Source organism: Antechinus flavipes, chromosome 5 (assembly GCF_016432865.1).
Source record: "Antechinus flavipes isolate AdamAnt ecotype Samford, QLD, Australia chromosome 5, AdamAnt_v2, whole genome shotgun sequence".
In the NCBI taxonomy this organism is placed as follows: domain Eukaryota; kingdom Metazoa; phylum Chordata; class Mammalia; order Dasyuromorphia; family Dasyuridae; genus Antechinus; species Antechinus flavipes.
Window position 1 is genome coordinate 253,361,298 of NC_067402.1, and position 18,199 is coordinate 253,379,496.

At 33.8% G+C, this 18,199-nt stretch overlaps 1 protein-coding gene across 7 annotated transcripts in view; it reads left to right on the plus strand.

The window, feature by feature from the left end:
• The window catches only part of LRRIQ1 (leucine rich repeats and IQ motif containing 1), a 323,563-nt gene that overhangs the window by 277,718 nt on the left and 27,646 nt on the right, over nt 1-18,199 (plus strand). For all 7 annotated transcript variants that reach the window (XM_051963292.1, XM_051963295.1, XM_051963293.1 and 4 more), the window contains one exon: nt 10,057-10,177. In XM_051963292.1, coding sequence (XP_051819252.1) covers nt 10,057-10,177 — 121 coding nt within the window. The remainder of the gene's footprint in view (nt 1-10,056; nt 10,178-18,199) is intronic.

An 18,199-nucleotide genomic window follows, 5' to 3' on the forward strand; every position in this document is an offset into this window, starting at 1 on the left:
ACTAATCTAGGCCCCTGCAAGCCGATTACATGATTTCGTACCCTTTTTTTCAGCTATATCCTTCTCATTTTGCTCTTTTCCCTAAAACTTTTTTTCACCTAGAAGCCAGATGTAGTAATCCATTTTTTCACTTAGGCTATATAATTTTATCCCTCTTTGTATGCTACAACTAAATTTTGAAGAACATTAGAGTACAGCAGAGCACTGGGATGTATTGTCCAGTTCATCCATCAGAATCTAGACCCTGAACTTTGAGACTTCCTGAAAAGGAGGAATTTGATATACTGAGGAAGAAAAAACTCCTTGTCTTCCAACGAATGATATAGAAGAGCCACAAAAACTCTCAGGTGAGAAATCATCCAATGAGAGTCATGAGAAGAAGAAAAGGAATATGAAATTGGTGATTCCCTGTTCAAGGACTTGAGCAGCAAATTCTCGACTTGATAGCAATAATAGGGCAGTGTGTTGTCTTCTCAGGGCATATATTCAAGACAAAAAAACTTCCTTAGTGATTTTCAAAATGGATGATTACCCCCCTTCTGATGATTCATGTGTGCACACATGGCAAGTCACTGAGGAAGCTAAAAAAGATATTACAATTTCCTTATGTATAAAATGAAATGAGATTTGATTAGGCAGCTAGGTAGCAGAGTGGATGAAAGATTTGACTTGTCCTAAAGATTTGATTTCACTGCTGTGTAATAGTGTGACCTTAGGCAAGTTACTTAACTTGTCTGCCTCAGTTTCCTTAAATGCAAAAAATGATGATTAAAAATATGACCTATCTTCAGGAGTTGTTTTGTACATCAACCTGATACATAGCAGATACTATATAAATTTTATTAGCTATTATTTATTATTGAGACCGCTTAATTGGGGTCCTTGGATGTAGGTGGGCAAAAATATGTATTTAGTTCAATATAAATGGTTTCTTTTTGTAATTCTTTAATCTACATTATGGATTAAAGCCTTGATTCCAAGAAGGGATTTACCAATCTGTCAAAACTGGAAACAGGGACTCTAGGACATACACACACACACACACACACACACACACACACACAAAGAACTCTAGTTTTATATATCCTACAGAATGTTTTAATTATCTTTGACCTTTAATTAATGAGCCAGTCCTTTAATTATGAGTCATCTATATATCTAAGTGCATTTCCAGTCATCAGTATTCATGCTAAAAACTTAGCATGGATACTGCTCATATCAATTCCCATATTAAAAATGGACACATTTTGAAAGATAAGCCTTAACCCTCTATAAAAATTATGTTAAAGAAACTACTATGATTTGTAGGGGGAAAACAATGCAAAATTAACTGACCAACTATAGCCTAAAACAAAATAATAATAATTTTTAAAACCTGTGTTTTCTCCATTGGGTCCCTGAAAGACTAAGAATTATAAGAAGGAGTATCCAATTGATAATCTCTTCAATGGAGGCCCTCCAAATATATCTTGGATGAAGTATGTGCTATGTAATTCTCTTCCATGGCCTATACTTTCCCCCAACTCACAATGGTAGATTTGGTCCCCCATGGAGTAGATACTATATCAAGGGCTTAATGGATAAAATTATAGCTCACTAATCCTCTCCTCTCACTTACCAGAAAGCTGTCCAGGAGAAACAATTAGAAAATGCATTTACTAAGATGCTTTAGTAGGAACAATAGCCAAAAAGCCCTATCCCCATAAACCTGAAGCATACTGGCCCACAAATGAAATGTCACTGGGAAAAGTGGGTCCAAATTTAAGTGTGTGCTGGTAACAAAGCATACTTGGAGAGAATACGTTTAGCCGAAGCACATTACACCTGTGGGACTCTAGGGTTCTGATAACTTTTCTCATCTTGTGGTATTTTTGTACTGTTCTTCTAGGCCCATCATCTCTACTGGGCAGAACATGAAACTAGGCTCCAAGGGCCTGCTTTCCTCCATAACTCGGTGTTTGACCTCCAAGACTAGTTCATCTGGAATCTGTAATTGGTTCATTTTTAGTGTTTCCAGAGGTTACACACCTTGAAGTAGCTTTCTTCTTTCAGTCTGAATATCCCCAGAGAATATCCAGGGTTATATTAGTTTTATTTGTTTATTTATTTTTCTGTTAGTCCTAGTCGTAGTCTATTATAGGGCAGCCAATAGCTGGCTATTTTCCTAATTCCATCAAACAGAACCTCTTTATATACTTCATAAAGGAATAAAAAGGCTAGATAAGTCTTTGGACTTCATACAATTCCTCTGCACGGGGCTCTTTAGGTGATTGTAACTACTGATCTGGAGAGAAAGTCTACTTGGGCCTATCCCTTCCCCTCTTCCCCTCCCACCCCTGCCAAAAAAAAAAAAAAAAAGAATCGACTTTATTTTGCCTTTCTTAGCCCAGTATCTTACTCTTTGCTCCATCAATTAATTAATCCAAAACATTTTTCATTTAGCTCCTTCTATTGCCAGGCTGATACAAATACAAAAGTGTGACATATCACTACCCTAATGAGACTTACATCTCTGTAGCATGATACAGGTATGTCCACCAATAAGTACATATAGGCTATATTCAAAATAATTACACATGAAAAGGTGAGTCAGTAATAGGATTATCAGAAAAGATCTCTTAAAGGAACCAGAACTTGAGAGGGGACCCCTTGTAAGAAACAAGCTTCTTCCTAAGAACTCCTCTGACTTGCTGATGAATCCAGGAATGATTTTATTTTATATTCTTGAAAAAAAGAGGTGTCTAAACTAGTAGGCACACCTTTAAAGTGTGAAAGCACACAGCCTTTTATTCTCTGTCCTGAAAATCAAGTCCCTCCCCTGTTTCCTCCAATGGTTTGGTACTATTGAGGTTACATTCTATCCGAAATGCTTAAATTCCCCAAGTGAGTATAAGTCCCTACCCCTTCTTACATCTCCCCATGGCATTTACCTTAATTGGTCATAGTTCCCTGTGGTGAGCTTTTTCTTCTCAAAATACAGCCAGGTGATAAAAGTTCAGATCTTTTATTATCTCCAATATAGCCCGGTTAGCTTAAAGGCCTATCTCTCTGCTTGGTTCCAAGAGCTCTTGCCGCTTTGTACTTTGCTTCTACCTCTGCTTTCTTCAGCCTCCAGAGCCAGTACCAAGTTGAATCTGTCTTGCCTTAAAGAGAGGGCTTCTGGCATAATTCTGCTGAAATCCCGACTTGTAGCTTCTTCACTCTGAAGAACTTCTTCGACTGGCCCATTGGCCTATTTATGCTCCTTCCAGAGAGAGGGATTATGGGTTTTCTCCCATAGTGCTCTCTGGCCCAAAGAGCTTCAAGGGAGGTATGAACTCATTGAACTCCAATGAGTAAAGGTGTGAACACAAGCCTTGTATTAATTAGTTCTACTTAGTACCTTGTTTCAGGTTCTGCCCAAAACATCTTCTTGTAAGATTAGATCAACTCTAATTAGTTAGCAGTTAGTAAGGATTCCAACAGTTCCCCATTGGGTATTGGCAGTCTCTCTGTATTTCTTGTTGTTCTGCATCAACCTAACCCCTAGATTTCATTTCTTAGATTTCAGTTTCATTTCTGATTTAAATTTCATTTTTTTCTGATATTTTCTTTTTATGTAACTATGGAAATTAAACCTTCGTTCAATTCTCATACCTTAAGCATATCCTTAATTAAAATTCATAGAATTGCTTTAGATGTTAATTGAAGGCCTGTAGAAGTCTGACTGTGTAAATGCTGTGAGGATTAGAAGTTGGGACTTTACCTATCTATTTCAGCTAAAACATATTTAAGACCAAAAGTCTTTATTTCATCATAGCTCACTTTATGCATCTAGCCACCAAGAGTACTGAAAAATCCTAAAGAAAATCTGTATTCCAGTTATCGGATGGATGATAAACAACCAACTTTTAAGGGACTGTATCAATTTAAAGCATTTATAGTTATATAAAGGAAGACTTTGAGATTCCTAGCCAAAAGGAGCAAGATGTACCAAAAGGACTCATATACTTATCCATCTGGTGTATTTATTTCCCTTCACACATTTTATGTAGAAAATTTTTTTGAAAGTTTCAAATTTTTGCATAAAATTTGTCTTTACTTTCCTTCCCAATTTTGTGCTACACCGCTTGGATAAAGGTTAAATTAACAAGTTGCTTTAAGTTAACTAGTTGCTTTCCGCTGACTACTTTGTTACTAAAAGTCACTCAGTTGCCTTTCCCCACCTTCCTATTTCAAGTTCAAGCATTTCTGGAAGTCAGACTCAACATTGTTCCCCTTATCTCACAGAAAAGTTCTCCTGAGTTAGGCTACTTACTCATACCGCCTGTCTCGCTGTTTCTTTGGCTGATTCTTCCTGTACCTAAAAAGAGTTTGTTTTTTCTCCTTTTCATACTTCTAACTTCGGACTTCACAAGTTGAATCAGTTAGCAGCTCCTCCTCCACTGATTCACCTATTTACTCTTTTGAGCTTAGTAGCACTTTGTATTCCTAATGCATTTATGTTTTGTATTATGATTAGATGTTGACATGGTTTATCTTCCCCATTAAATTGTAAGTTCCTGATAGCATTAATTCTGTTTATTTTTATTTCTTATCTCAGTGGTTATGACAGTGCCTTGGGTGTAGATAATATTTTAAAATATTTCTTGTTAAGAAGAAAAATTATTAAGAAATCTACTAATTAGTGTTGCTGAAAGTTTCTGTGTAATCAGGAATGTATCTATAGTGAGAATGTCAAATAGAAGAGATCTTTATATATGTTTGTATTTATTCACTTTAAATTTATGCCACATATATTTTAGATGTACTGATTATCTTCTTCCTTAGAATGTAAGCTCATTTTGAATAGGGATTCTACCTTCTTTGTAGCTTTGATTCTCAGCACTTAGCATGATATCTGACACATAGTGGGTTGTTAATAAATGCTTGTGATTGAAGGGGTAAATGAATTGACCTATTGTGTTTGTGCATCCAGGGTCCTGATGCTGGAGTGATTCTCTTAATTTAAACCCTTCATTTTCCAGTGAAAAGTCATAGGAAGGAAATAGAAAAAATAGCATGAATAAACACAGTAGGTCCTGTCTGAAAAAAAATGATTAGAGCAAATTTACCATTTAATAAGGGATTATTTGTTATATTACAACATTGTGAGGTTAAATTGAAGTAGGATGGGTGGGCAGAATCACTCAAAAATAATGTGAAATTCATTGTCTTGTAAACTTGTAAGGTACTGAATTATTATCAATTCTTAAAAGTAGTTTTGGGCTTTATAGCAGGAGTTTGTGGTTTTGCTTTCCTTATCTGTGTTGTGTCCATCTGTATAGCCTGGGAGGAACTTAGCTTGATTCACTTTAAATTTGGAAACTATGTTTTCAGAAATGAATCTAAATATTCCCGTGGCAGCACTGATTACACTGCTAGACAAATGAGAAACAAACTTGTCCACTTACCCAAATTCTAGGTTTGCATATAAGATCCTGGATGGTACCACTTTGAAAATTGACTTTTGATTTGAAATTCTTGTCATATTCAGAAATAATTAGAGACTGACATGTGTGTTTATGTGTGTTTTAATGGAAAGAGCCAATCTTTTGCCTGTTGGTGACTCAGATGCTAATGATTTTTTCAAAAGCCACATGTTTACAAATATTTCCTTGACCTTAACCAGATACTCTTAGTGGTTTTCTTATTTTGAGGACTGCCTTCTTGATGATGTTAAGTCGTAGAACTAAAATAAGTAAAAATATCTTTAAAACCTTTGGGTACATAGTGAGTGTCAACTGAAACACCAGGAGTGTTCCTATATAAGGTAACAGGTTCTATCTACTTTGGTGTCAATTACTCAATAGGTATTTATTAAGGCAATAGAAATACAAAAACAAAAGTAAAACACTCCCTTCGTAGAAGGGGCTTGTATTCTATTGGAGACAAACAGCATGTACATTTATAATTATGTACAAAATAAATGCCAAATTATTTCATTTAGGGAGCTTAATACCTGAAGGGATCCGTAAAGGCCTCAAGTGAGAGGTAGTGCCTGAGCCAAGCTCTGAAGAACATTAAAGTTTCTAAGAAACAATTAAGAGTAAATGCTTTTCAGTCATGGCGGGGTGCTGTGTGCAAAGCTATGGAGCAAAGACTACTAATGGTATATGTGAAGAATAGTGAGGAAGCTAGTTCATCTCAGTTGTGGAGTACATGAAAAGCAATGCTTATAAAAATCCTCAGTGGCTTAAAACATAATTGCCTTTGCAAAGGCATTTGTATTTTATCCTAGAAATAATAGGGAGCCATGAGAGATTATTGGACAAAGAATATCTGATATACTTTTGTGGTCTCATTCTGTCAGCTGTATGGAGGATAGATTGTAGAAGAGAGAGACTGGAAGGAGGGAAAACAATTAGAAAGATATTGCAGTAGTTTAGCCTAAGGGTGAAGAGTCTTAGAAATAAGGCAGTGACTCTGTGAGTAGAGAAAAAGGGATATGAAGATGTTGTAGACGTAAAAGTGACAGAGTTTGGTGATTTGTTAACTATATGCAATAAAGGAGAGTGAGGAAATTGTGAAATTGGGCCAATGGAAGAGTAGTATCCTCCAGAGAAAAAGAAAATTTTGGAAGGATTTGGATGGGAATACAGTGCACTTTTCCTTGGGACATATGAATATGAGATGCCCATCGGACATGCAGACATGCTACTAAGAGCTGATGATGACCAGCACAAGAGGTCCTGGGAAAGATTAGAACTACAAATACAAGTCTGGGAGCCATATGCATATAAATATAACTGAACCAATGGGAAACAAGATAGAGCCCAAAGGTAAGATTTGGTTGGTTGGTTGTCTTTGTTCTTGAAGAGGACCAAAATGACATCAATGTGTTGAACTTAAAGTACAGTATGGCAGACTGTGGCTGGTCAGCCCACTATGACTTTGGCAGGCTCTACTACAGGGAGACTGGGTGGGCAGAAATAATCCATATCAGTATTTAGAGCAGAGATTTCTAAATTTCCACATCTTACATTTCTTTTAAGCTACTGAAATTCTGCTTTGCTCATCGAGCAATTTTCTCTTTAATCATGCCATGGTGGGTAGGCTCGATAGATAGGCTAGCATTGGAGAATAGAAAGCCCACATCATTATCAAAGATTAATGGAAAAGAGAAGAGGAAATGATATTGAGGAGTTTTGAGATGGAGAATATTGGCAAGGAGGGGGCTTATTTCAAATGATCTCAGTGCTGAACAGAGAGGAGAGGATGATTTGGGAGACTGGAGAGGAGAAGAGGTTCAAAGCAATTGCACCTTGAATTTTTCACCTCGATAGAGACACTGCAAGTGTTTCACTATCAAAAACCTGCATCCCTTAAGAAAGAAGGGGAGAAAAGACCTTTTGGAAGTAATTTGATCCAATTAGAGTTCAGAAGGTTACATCAACATGCTGTCTTTGGGGAGACAGAATTCAGTGAAGTTTCGACAGTAATTGAGGGTCTCTCTTTATACTCTATACTATTTTAAGAATACAAGTTTCATTGTAGCATAGATTTGCTAAGAATATTAGGGACACTAATTTTTTTTCAAGGTCTAAAATGATCACTAACATGAAATGTCATAGGAAGCAATATAACATACTGGAAAAAGTAGTCTTCTAATCTTGTTCCATTGAAAATAGTCTCTCCAGAGTTACCAATGATCTCCTAATTACCAAATCAAATGGATCTTTTTCAATCCTCATTTGTTTTTTTAACTTCTCTATAGATTATCAACACTGTTTATTATTTTCTTTTCTTTGATAACTCTTCTCTAGGTTTTCAGAACACTTCTGTCTCCTGGTTCTTCTCCTCCCTATTGGACAGCATGTTCCTTGTCAGTTTCCTTTACTGGTTTTCCTTAAGTTCCCACCCTCTAACCATAGATGTTTCACAAGGTTCTGTCCTGGACCCTTTTTCTCTTCTATCTGTATATTACTTCACTTGGTACTCATCAGCTTCCATGAGTTTTAGTCTCTATCTCTATGCTAACAATTGTCAAATCTATTCATCTAATCTTTTTCAGACACCTCGAAACTCAACGGATCCAAACTGAACTTACATTTCCCTTAAAATCACCCTGTCCTACCACTATCCTGCAAGTTCCTGAGGCTCACAGACTGATCATCCTCAATTATCTGTTATCTTCCATATCCAATCTTGGACAATTGATCCATTTCAACTATGCAGCCTATCTCTAATGCTTCTCTAATACTGCCATGACTCTGGTGCAAACCCTCCTTGCCTCCCACCTGCACTATTGCATTAGCATGGTGGTACATCTGTCTGTCTCAAGTCTCACCCCATTCCAATCCATCCTTCATTCTGCCATCAAAGTGATTTTCCTAAGTTTAGGTCCAACCATGTCATCCTCTCTCCCTCCTTATTAAACAAACTCCAATGGCTCCCTATTCCCTCTAGGAAAAAGTACAAAATCCTCATTTGGCACTCAAAGTTCTTTGTAACCAAACACATTTATGCCCACACTCCATCTTTCCAATTTTCTTAAACCTTACTACTCAACATATAGTATTTGAACCAATAACACTGGCCTCCTGGGTATTCCATTAACAAGACACTCATCTCTTAACCCTCTGCATCCTCTTTGGCTATCTCCCATATTGGAATGTTGCTGTCCTTATCTCCACCTCATGGCTTCCCTGACTTTAAATCCTAACTAAAATTTTATCTTCTACAAGAAACTTTTTCCCAACTTCTCTTAATTCTAGTATCTCCCTTCTGTTATTTCTTATCAAAATCTATAGATAACTTGCTTTGTATTTATTTGTTTGCTTGTTGTCTCTCACACTAGATCCTGAGCTTCTTGAGGCCAGAAATTATCTTTTGCTTCTTTTTGTGTCCCCGAACTTAATACTGTGTCTGACATAGAGTAGGTGATTAATAAATGTTTATTATTATCATTCACTGAAAATTGAATTATAAATCCTAATTCTGCCCTGTGTGACCTTGTGAAAAGTCATCTAGCCTTTTTAGACCTCTTCTTTAAAATGGAAGGATTGAATTATATGATCTATAAAATGCTTTCTGTTCTAGAATCTAGAATGAAAAGAAAAAACAGATTTTTATTTAATATGAAAGTCTTAATCAGATACATTATAGTACTGTTGTTTTTGATAACTTCATGGGCAATCAATTATTATTCTGTATAGTGTACATTTTTGGTTTTGTTATTTTTCATGTATTTTTAAATTTTCACTAAAAAAGGAGGATGCTTTCTCAGAGAATTCACACTCTTTATGCCTAATAATTGTTTCCAAATAGCTTGAAAAATGTTCATTGCACATAGAATTCATTGGGGAAAAACAATGAATGAATTTTTAAAATATATCTAAATCTGCTTAAATGCTGAATATTAAATTTGATATTGAATGAAAATGTTATTTCAATCACCAAGAAAAAATAATCCTTCAGTATGGGCTTAGGCAAAATATGAATGAATTTAAATATGGTAATTTGGGTTTTTAATCCTCAAGATCATTTTGTATGTGTTGTCATCAGTTCTAGAATATAGGGCCTTTATGTTAACTTGTATACAAATTACAAACAATGATCTCTTTTTCAATATGATTTTTGTAATAAATGATTAGAGGATAAAAATGTTACAATTATTAATGGGACTGATACTTGTATAGGCTGAAACTTAAATATTACAGAAAATAAGTAGTTCTGACATTTCTGACATTCAATTAAGAATTAAATTATATACTGGTAAATAAATGATCTTAAGCTGTTTAAGGTTTCATCAGCTGTCTGGAAGATTGATTTTCTTCAAAATTACAGTACTAAAATGTTTTCTTTTGTTGTACAGACTCAAATAGCAAACCACAATTTTGAAATCGGCTCTTATTTGCAAAAAATGCTTTGACATAGTGCATTTGTTCTGCCTGGGCAGCAATAAAGGATTGTGGTATCATTTGGAAGACGGTTGTTTGACAGAGCCTGTTTGTTTATTTGGGGTAATATGAGCTGCATTCAGAAAATGCCATATTTTGTTTCACGATTGTGTACATTCTCTCCCATTGCTTCCAGGCAAGACTTGTAAGGAGAGAAGACATGGATGTAGACCTTGTTTCCATGAACAGTGGGAGTGCTTTGGCTCAGAACAGAGAAAAAAATAATCAGGCATCCAGACACTCAGCAGAATCTTCATGTAAGTTGTGGTTTCATTCCATGTACATTTAGAAATTGCAAATGAATTGATGGAACCTAATGTCAAAGTGAATTCTTTTACAGTTAGAGAGTAAAATAGCATAAACCAGAATTACCTAAAACATGCATTTAGTGTACCCTCCCCCTTAAATATCTTCTTTTAATATGAGAAAAATTAAATTATTTAAAAGATTAACAGCTTGAGTTCTTATTTTAATTGTAACCTGTGATCCATTGGATTTTTTCCTTTGGGTTAGATTCAACCCTTTGATCATTCATTTCTAAAATGTTTATTTTTAGCTAATTATAAAAAGTAGGCCTCATGTATCAAAGCAACGTCTTTTGGTCTTTTGATATTAATTTACTGGCCATTTTATATTAAATTAATTCCTAAATAAAAGGTATATATATATATATATATATATATTACAGACACACACACACACACACACACAAGTTTCTGATGACAGTACACTATTGTCAACAAACCATATATTTTGAAATGTTTCCCACTGAATTGTTGACAGCTATTTAGTTGTATTTAGGTTGTGTTGACTTTTTGATATTTGTAAACTTGTCACACAGATATAGTCTGTTTCAATTTGGGGAGAAAACATGTTTTGCTTATTTTAGTAAGAATTATACTATGGTTATTACTGCTAAGTATTTTATAAACATACATTTAATGATTATAACATTGCAATGTGAGAGTTTCACTTTTACAAATTCCAATTTTCCTTGTATATCCTACACATCTGGGCAAAACTTCTAAAATATTATAAATTAACATAAATTTTATTTAAGCTGTTGGTCTATAAAATTTGTCTTTTTGAGTTTTTAACTTCATTGTTTTAATATTCAAGGCATATCACATGGTTTAGATTAAATTAAACTTTAATGATATAATATAATGATATATATAATTGATATTGTTGACATGTTTATTTTATATTATTAATGTGCTAATTGTCTATTATAATTGCTAAAATACAGGTTGACAGTGGTTAAGGGGGTGACTCTTAGAGACAGGAATAGATAAATTCAAATTCTGATGTCTTACTTGTATGATTTGCTTGTCTTTCCTTCTCTCTCTCTCTCTTGATATATCTATATATAGATATATAGATATCTATCCATATACACATATATAATATGTGTATGTTTGTGTGTATGTATGTATAGATATATAGTATGTCTATATGTAATGTGTATATATATTATATCTAGATTTACATGCATACATATAAACATATATATGGAAAATAAGAGTATGCAAAATGTGTATATACTACATACATTATAGTATACCATACTATATATAACACAAAACAAGAGTACACAAATATTTATGTGTGTATATGCATTTTTGTATGTATGTGCATATGCTTGTATATGTATGTGTTTATGCATTTGTATATATGTATGTGTATACACACACGCATACACATATACTATTAGGCTAGACCTAATAAAATATAATCTAAATTCATACTGATGTAGAAATATGTATACTGTTGTTTTCCCTTAGTGAAATATAAGTTCTTGAAAACTGTTTTCACTTTTGTCTTTGAATCCTGGAGATCTAGCAGACTGACTAGCAAAAAGATCATTGCTTAATAAATCCATATTGAATCAAATTGAAGTCAATTGAAATTTGACTCCAGATAATGTCACTTAACTTCTCAATATCTCAGGCAACTCTCTCTTTACAGAGGAATTGCTGATCATCATCAGTGAAGGGAGTAAATCCGTATTGATGAAGTTACAGGTCCTAATAAAAATGTATTAATTAATTCATTAAATTAGAGTTTTAAAAGTGCATTATGAATACAATGACATATCTGAATGAAGGAAAAAAAAGAAAAGCAAAAATTTTAGTCAATTGTCAAAGATGTTCATTTTTAAAATAATCAGTAGATCATAATTTTTCACTTTTCATCCAAATATTTGGTGTTGTATATATAGAACAATAGTTAAAAGACATCCGTTTATCCAAGAACAATACTAAAGGTTTGAATCTCAATCTTTGTTAATATTCTGCTACATGTCAACTTTGTGACCTTGGACTATATCATCTAACTGTTCTCAACATCATTTTATTCATCTGCAAAATTAGGGGAAAGGACTAAATGGTCTCTTAAGTTCATTTATTTATTAAGTGCTTATTATGTGCCACATAGTACTTGGCACATAATAAGTACTTAATAAATAATTTCTGACTGATTTTAGCTCTAGCATTCTATGAATCTATTAATAATTCTTGTATTCCTTTCTCTGCTTATTTGAAAACTGTATCATAAATCAGTACTTACCCCAGAGTCTAGCTATATTATTTCCCTGGTCAAGTCACTTCATCCAAGCCTCTATCTATAAAATAGAAATAATAATCACCTTTATCCCATAGCTTTGTTGTGAGGATGAAATGAAATAATATATATAAGTACTTTGCACACCTTAAAAAATACATCAATGTAATTTTTAAAATTTTATTGTCTTTCTTTTTTTATTATTTTTATTTTTGAAGGTTTTTCATATTAGTATAGAAAAGTAAAAAAAAAATCTATTTCTTTACTGTAATCAAAGCTATTTTTAAAAATTAGTTTTATAAATACAGTATTTTCCTACCAATGAATATATATTCAGCCCAGAATTTATAATTGGTATTATTTTTCAATCTATTTTATACATTATGATCATAATACTCACATTGAAATATTGCATAATTAAAATTATGTTTCATTAACCAATTTCATTAGATTTATTAGAATATTAGATTATATATTTGAAAATTATAAGAAGATAATAAGCAAATCACAATATGCTCATACTCCTTCTTTTGATCATAAATTTTATTCCATTATCAAATCCCATTTGTAGCATTATATTCCTTAGTTACATCTTTAAGGAAATGATTTGCCATTATCCTAGTAAGTTTCAGATTAATTGCCAGTAGAATACAATTGTTTATCAGTGTGCAAACACTTGTGCCCTCCAAGTCTTTTCTAGTCTTAGAATCATAACATTGAATGAATGATAGGATTTAATTTAATTAAAAAATATTTCTTTACAACTTGCAGCTAGGTGACTGTAAGAATTTGAAAGTTAGTTATTTGAAGGTAGTAAAGAATTCATCTAATGAGCTGCTACTTGAAAGGAAGAAAGTACTTACTCCTTTTCTCTGGCCTCTCTGCCAATCTCCAGAATATTAGCATCATTAGTCTTGACAATATATGTATATACACCTGTAAATGTGTATATACATGTATATACACATGCCCATATATTAATCCATATCCTATTATTCTCCCTGATATAATAATAAGTTTTTTAAAGGCAAAAACTATTTTTGTTTGTGTCTTTGTACCCTGAGGATCTTACCCAGTGAGTAGAACCCCCTTGAATGGGATAGAATTCCAAGGATTTAGACAGAATCTATTCTCACACTGCTTCTATGCCCAAGATATCCATCACCTGATGCCTGATCCAGCTCTCAGTGAGAGCTGGACAGAGTCATGGATGAATACTCATTATTAGGCCTTTACTAATTCTTTCAGCTTTATAGGACCTTACTGAAGTGGTGGTTCAGTGCTACAGGTTTTGAGAATCGGGATGACTTCCATTCCACAATAAGATGGACCAAAAGGAGTAAATAAAACCTATATATAATGCAATATACATAGTAAAGGGTGAATATGAAATTACATAGTGTTAAAAATTAGATCTAAATAAATCAGATACAATTGGCTCAGCTTACAGTAGTTCCCGGGCTTTTAATCACTTATTATTATTCTATAACCACTTTTAACATAACAATCATTATTAATCACTTACCTATTATTTTTTACTTTCTGTGCCTCTGAGGCAGTCATCTAATTCAGAACTAAGTCAGGCATTTTGCCCCAAGGAAGAAAATTTGTTCCTGGGTAGAAAATTGGAAGGACCTGGATAACACTTATAATCCCCTATGAAAGAAGGCTAGACCTAGCTTGTTAAGAAAATGGGGAGAGTTAAGGAGAAGTTAAATTGAATGGATCAAGGGGAAAGGAGGGGGGAATGGGAAAAGAGAGTGGATAGCTAGCAGAGTCCAATCTCCAGCACTTCCTCAATTTGAGTCTTGATTATCTTGGACTTCCAATTAAAAGGGAGGAGAGTGGACAGATGACAGTAGTAGCCCACTTTCTCCTCCCACCATTCAATGAAGGTTGAAAAAGACAGTTCCTTTTCTTCTCAGAGGAAACTTTTGGACTATTCTCTCTGGGAATGGATTTGGCGCTAGAATATGGCCAGAAGGGCTAAGCCTCTTCTGATTTTTCTTTATCCTTTTTTCATTTTGACGAATGACCAGTGTTTGGGAATGGCCTAACCACAAATAAGCTTAGATCATGTCTCAGAAAGCCAAATTTTCACAATCTGATTATATGCAGCACCAGACTGAAATTCATTGAACTTGGTTCTATTCCTATCTCTTACATTGACTCTTGATCTGTTTTCTTCTCTCTAAAATGAAGCAGTTGATAAAGTGGTCTTTAAGGTTTCTTCCGTTTTGATAATCTTTGGGATTTGACTTCCATTCAAAATCTACTCAGTTTAGCCTTAATTTCCATAGGCATTTAATAAGCTTTCTTCTCTGTCTTCAAATTGTCATTTCTCTGGGATCTCATAAAATTAAAGAAAAGGCAATCTTAAGAATCTAGGCAAGTGGGAAGAAATTGAGCTCTGAGTTCTACCCTTACTACCTAAAATGAACAAAAAAGGCTCCTAACAATATACCACCAATGACAAGAAAAAAAAATTAAACAAATCAGTACAAGGTACTTTTTATAGCAACTAATTGAAGCATATCTCATAGAAGAATATTATTGTAGCTTATGACTCCATTCCCATCATTCCTATACTGAGAGCCACCCTCATATAGTTGAAATATATCCAAGTCCCAAGTAATTATTACAGTTTTAGGTATAAGTTTTTGAGATAGATTTTATAGCATTATAGCATTTATAGCCATAGATTTTATGGCAGCATTTCAGTTTGACAAATGGTGCTGAAGTCTCTGAATCATATCATTGGTGAGGCTTGGCAGAAGGAAAGGTAAATAGAAGGGGCTCATCAATAGAGTCTGTCTGAACGATTGTCCTGAATGATTTGCTCCTCCTTCTTCCTCTATAGCATTGGAAGCCAAGAACCTAATCAATCCAGAGAGAAGGTTAAGTGTAGGAAAAATTTGATGGCTGTGATAAAATGAATCCAAAGATATGGCCATTTTGCATCTACCCAATACAGTGCTTGAGGAAGCAGATAGTTGGCAGCAGTAATGAGGGAAAGTTAAAGCCCCGCTCAAACAAAACAAAACAAAACTTTTCACATTTCCTATCAACAGTATCCTGGGGACCTTCTGCCCAGTGCATTGGAGTTGTTCTCATGAATCAAATTAGTCTCCAAAGCTAACCTAACAATGGAAAGAAAAAAAAAACTGCTGAAAGAAAGTTAGATCCCAAAAGAATTAGATTGAGAAAGATGGATCAAGGGTCTTAAATTCAGAGTTAGAAGGAGCTTTAGACAATATAAAGCTTAACATCCTTGTTTTATTGATGATGGAACTGAGAGACTGAGACTTACCCAAGGTCAGGTAGCTTCTAAATATGGTGTTTTAAAGATAATAATAAAATATGGAATTTTAACATTCCTGATTATAAATCTAATGTCCTGCTTCTCACTGTAGCAGATACAGTGACTTTTTGGAATCTCCCTGCTATGGTGACCCAAATGGGTATTGCCACCTTAAGAACCACAGATCTTATTCAACTATAATGACCTGGGGGGAATAAAGAATAGAGGAAGAGAAATTATACTGTGTTTTATTTGGAATTAGCTAATAATGAAGATAAGAGATTAAGCATTTTTAAATGTTGTGATTTATTCAGAATTAGCTAATAATAAAGATAAGAGACTGAGCATTTTTTTTATTTTAAATTTTGGCAAATTTTCTTTTAAAAAAAGAAACCATAGATAAATCAATAAAAAGATTGATAGAGACATACTTCTGACAAAGAAAAATGAGTAAACCATCTGAGAAGATTGGATCATTATAAACAAATATTATACAGCCTATAAAACTGAATCATAATCATCCAAGAAGGCTGAAAATATTACAGTGGTTTCTCTAAGACTCCTAGAAATAAAAATATAATGACACAAATAAGAGCAAAAATATTAACTGATGAAATTTTAAAAACATAAATGTAATATGAAATTAATATCTGTAGTAAAGTAGTAGATAATTTAGAATAAATGACAGGAACACTTTCCAAAACATTATCTATGGTAAAGAGAACAAAATAAATTAAAAGGCAAAAATTTAGAAGCAGAAGAAGAAATAAAGTCAAAAAATGAGAGTAAAATTTGAATAGTGAATTTGAAGATAGAATTTTAAGAGATAATTTTAAGAAAAATATGATGAAAAAAATTTAAATACTATGCCTTTGTATAGTATAGGAAAAAGTGTATAGAAATATTGGAATCAAATTGCAAAGGACTGCCCAAGATAGCACACATAACAACAAAGGAAAATTCAAGTTAAACTAAACTCAGTAAGAAATATCAAGATCAAACTTTACAATTACAAAATCAACCTATCAGCATTAAATCCTTACCATGTGCCAAATATAGTATTAAACAATGGGGATATAAAAAAAAGGTCCTTCCCTCAAGAATCTTACAATCCACTGGGAGATACAACTTACAAACAAGTATGTACAAAGTAAACAGTACAGGATTAAACAGGAAATAACAGAAGAGAGACACTAGAATTAAGGGGTTTTGGGAGAAACTTCTAATAAAAGATGGGATTTTAATTGCAACTTAAAGTAAGCCAGGGAGATCAGTACTTGCATATAAATAAGAGAGCATTCTAGGCATGGGGGACAGCCAGAAAAAAAAATGTTTGGAGCAAAAAAATGGAGAGTCTTGTTCATGCAGCAGCAAAAACACCAATGTCACTGGAGTAAAGTGTACATTTGAGGGGAGTAAATTATTTAAAAAAAAAAAAGACTGGAAATTGGGCCAGATTATGAAGGTCTCTGAATGCCAAACAAATATTTGACACCTGAAGCAATAGGCAGTCACTGAAATTTATTGACTAAAGAGATGACTTGATTAGACCCAGACTTTAGGAAAAATCACTTTAGTGGCTAAATGGAGGATGGATTGAAGTAAAAAGAGACTTGTGCAGACACAGCAGAAATCTTATCGCAGTAATTGAGACATGAGGTGATAAGGGTCTACAATCAAATAGAGGCAGTTTTAGAGGAAAAGGAGATAAATTTAAGAGATATCACAAAGTTATCTTTGGCATCTGTTTAGATGTGGAGCAAGAGATGAATGATAGTAAGGAGTCCGGGATGATATCTTTGTTGAGAGTCTAAGGGACTGGGAGGATTCTGTTGCCCTTTCTAGTAATAGGGAAGGTAAGTGAAGGAGGGTTTTTTTGAGGGGAAGATGAATTCTATTTTTGGATATGTTGAATTTAAGATGCTTACTCAATATACAGTTTCAAATTTCTGAAAGGTAACTGGAGATGTGAGATTGGAGGTCAGCAGAGAGTTTCAGGCAGGATAAATAGATATGAGAATCATCAGCATAGGGATGATAACAAAATCTATAGATCATGATGAGATCACCAAATGAAGTAGAATAAAAGGAGAAGAGAAAGAAGAACCAGAGAGAAAATTGAGAGACACCTATACTTAGAGTGTAATCTAAAAGAGGAAAGGGAATAGCAAAGGAAACAGAGAAAGAGCAATCAGATAGTTAGAAGGAGAACCAAGCAAGACTAATATCCCCAAAAAACTTAGACAAGAAAGTTTCCAGGGGAGAGAGTGAGCCACAATGTTTTAGGTTACATAGAGGTCAAAGCTATTGAGGATATTGAAAAGGGTACTGGATTTGGCAATTCAGAAATCATTAATAACTTTGATGTGAGCAATTTCTGTGGTATTAATAAGGTTTAAAAGATGAATTGTAAAGG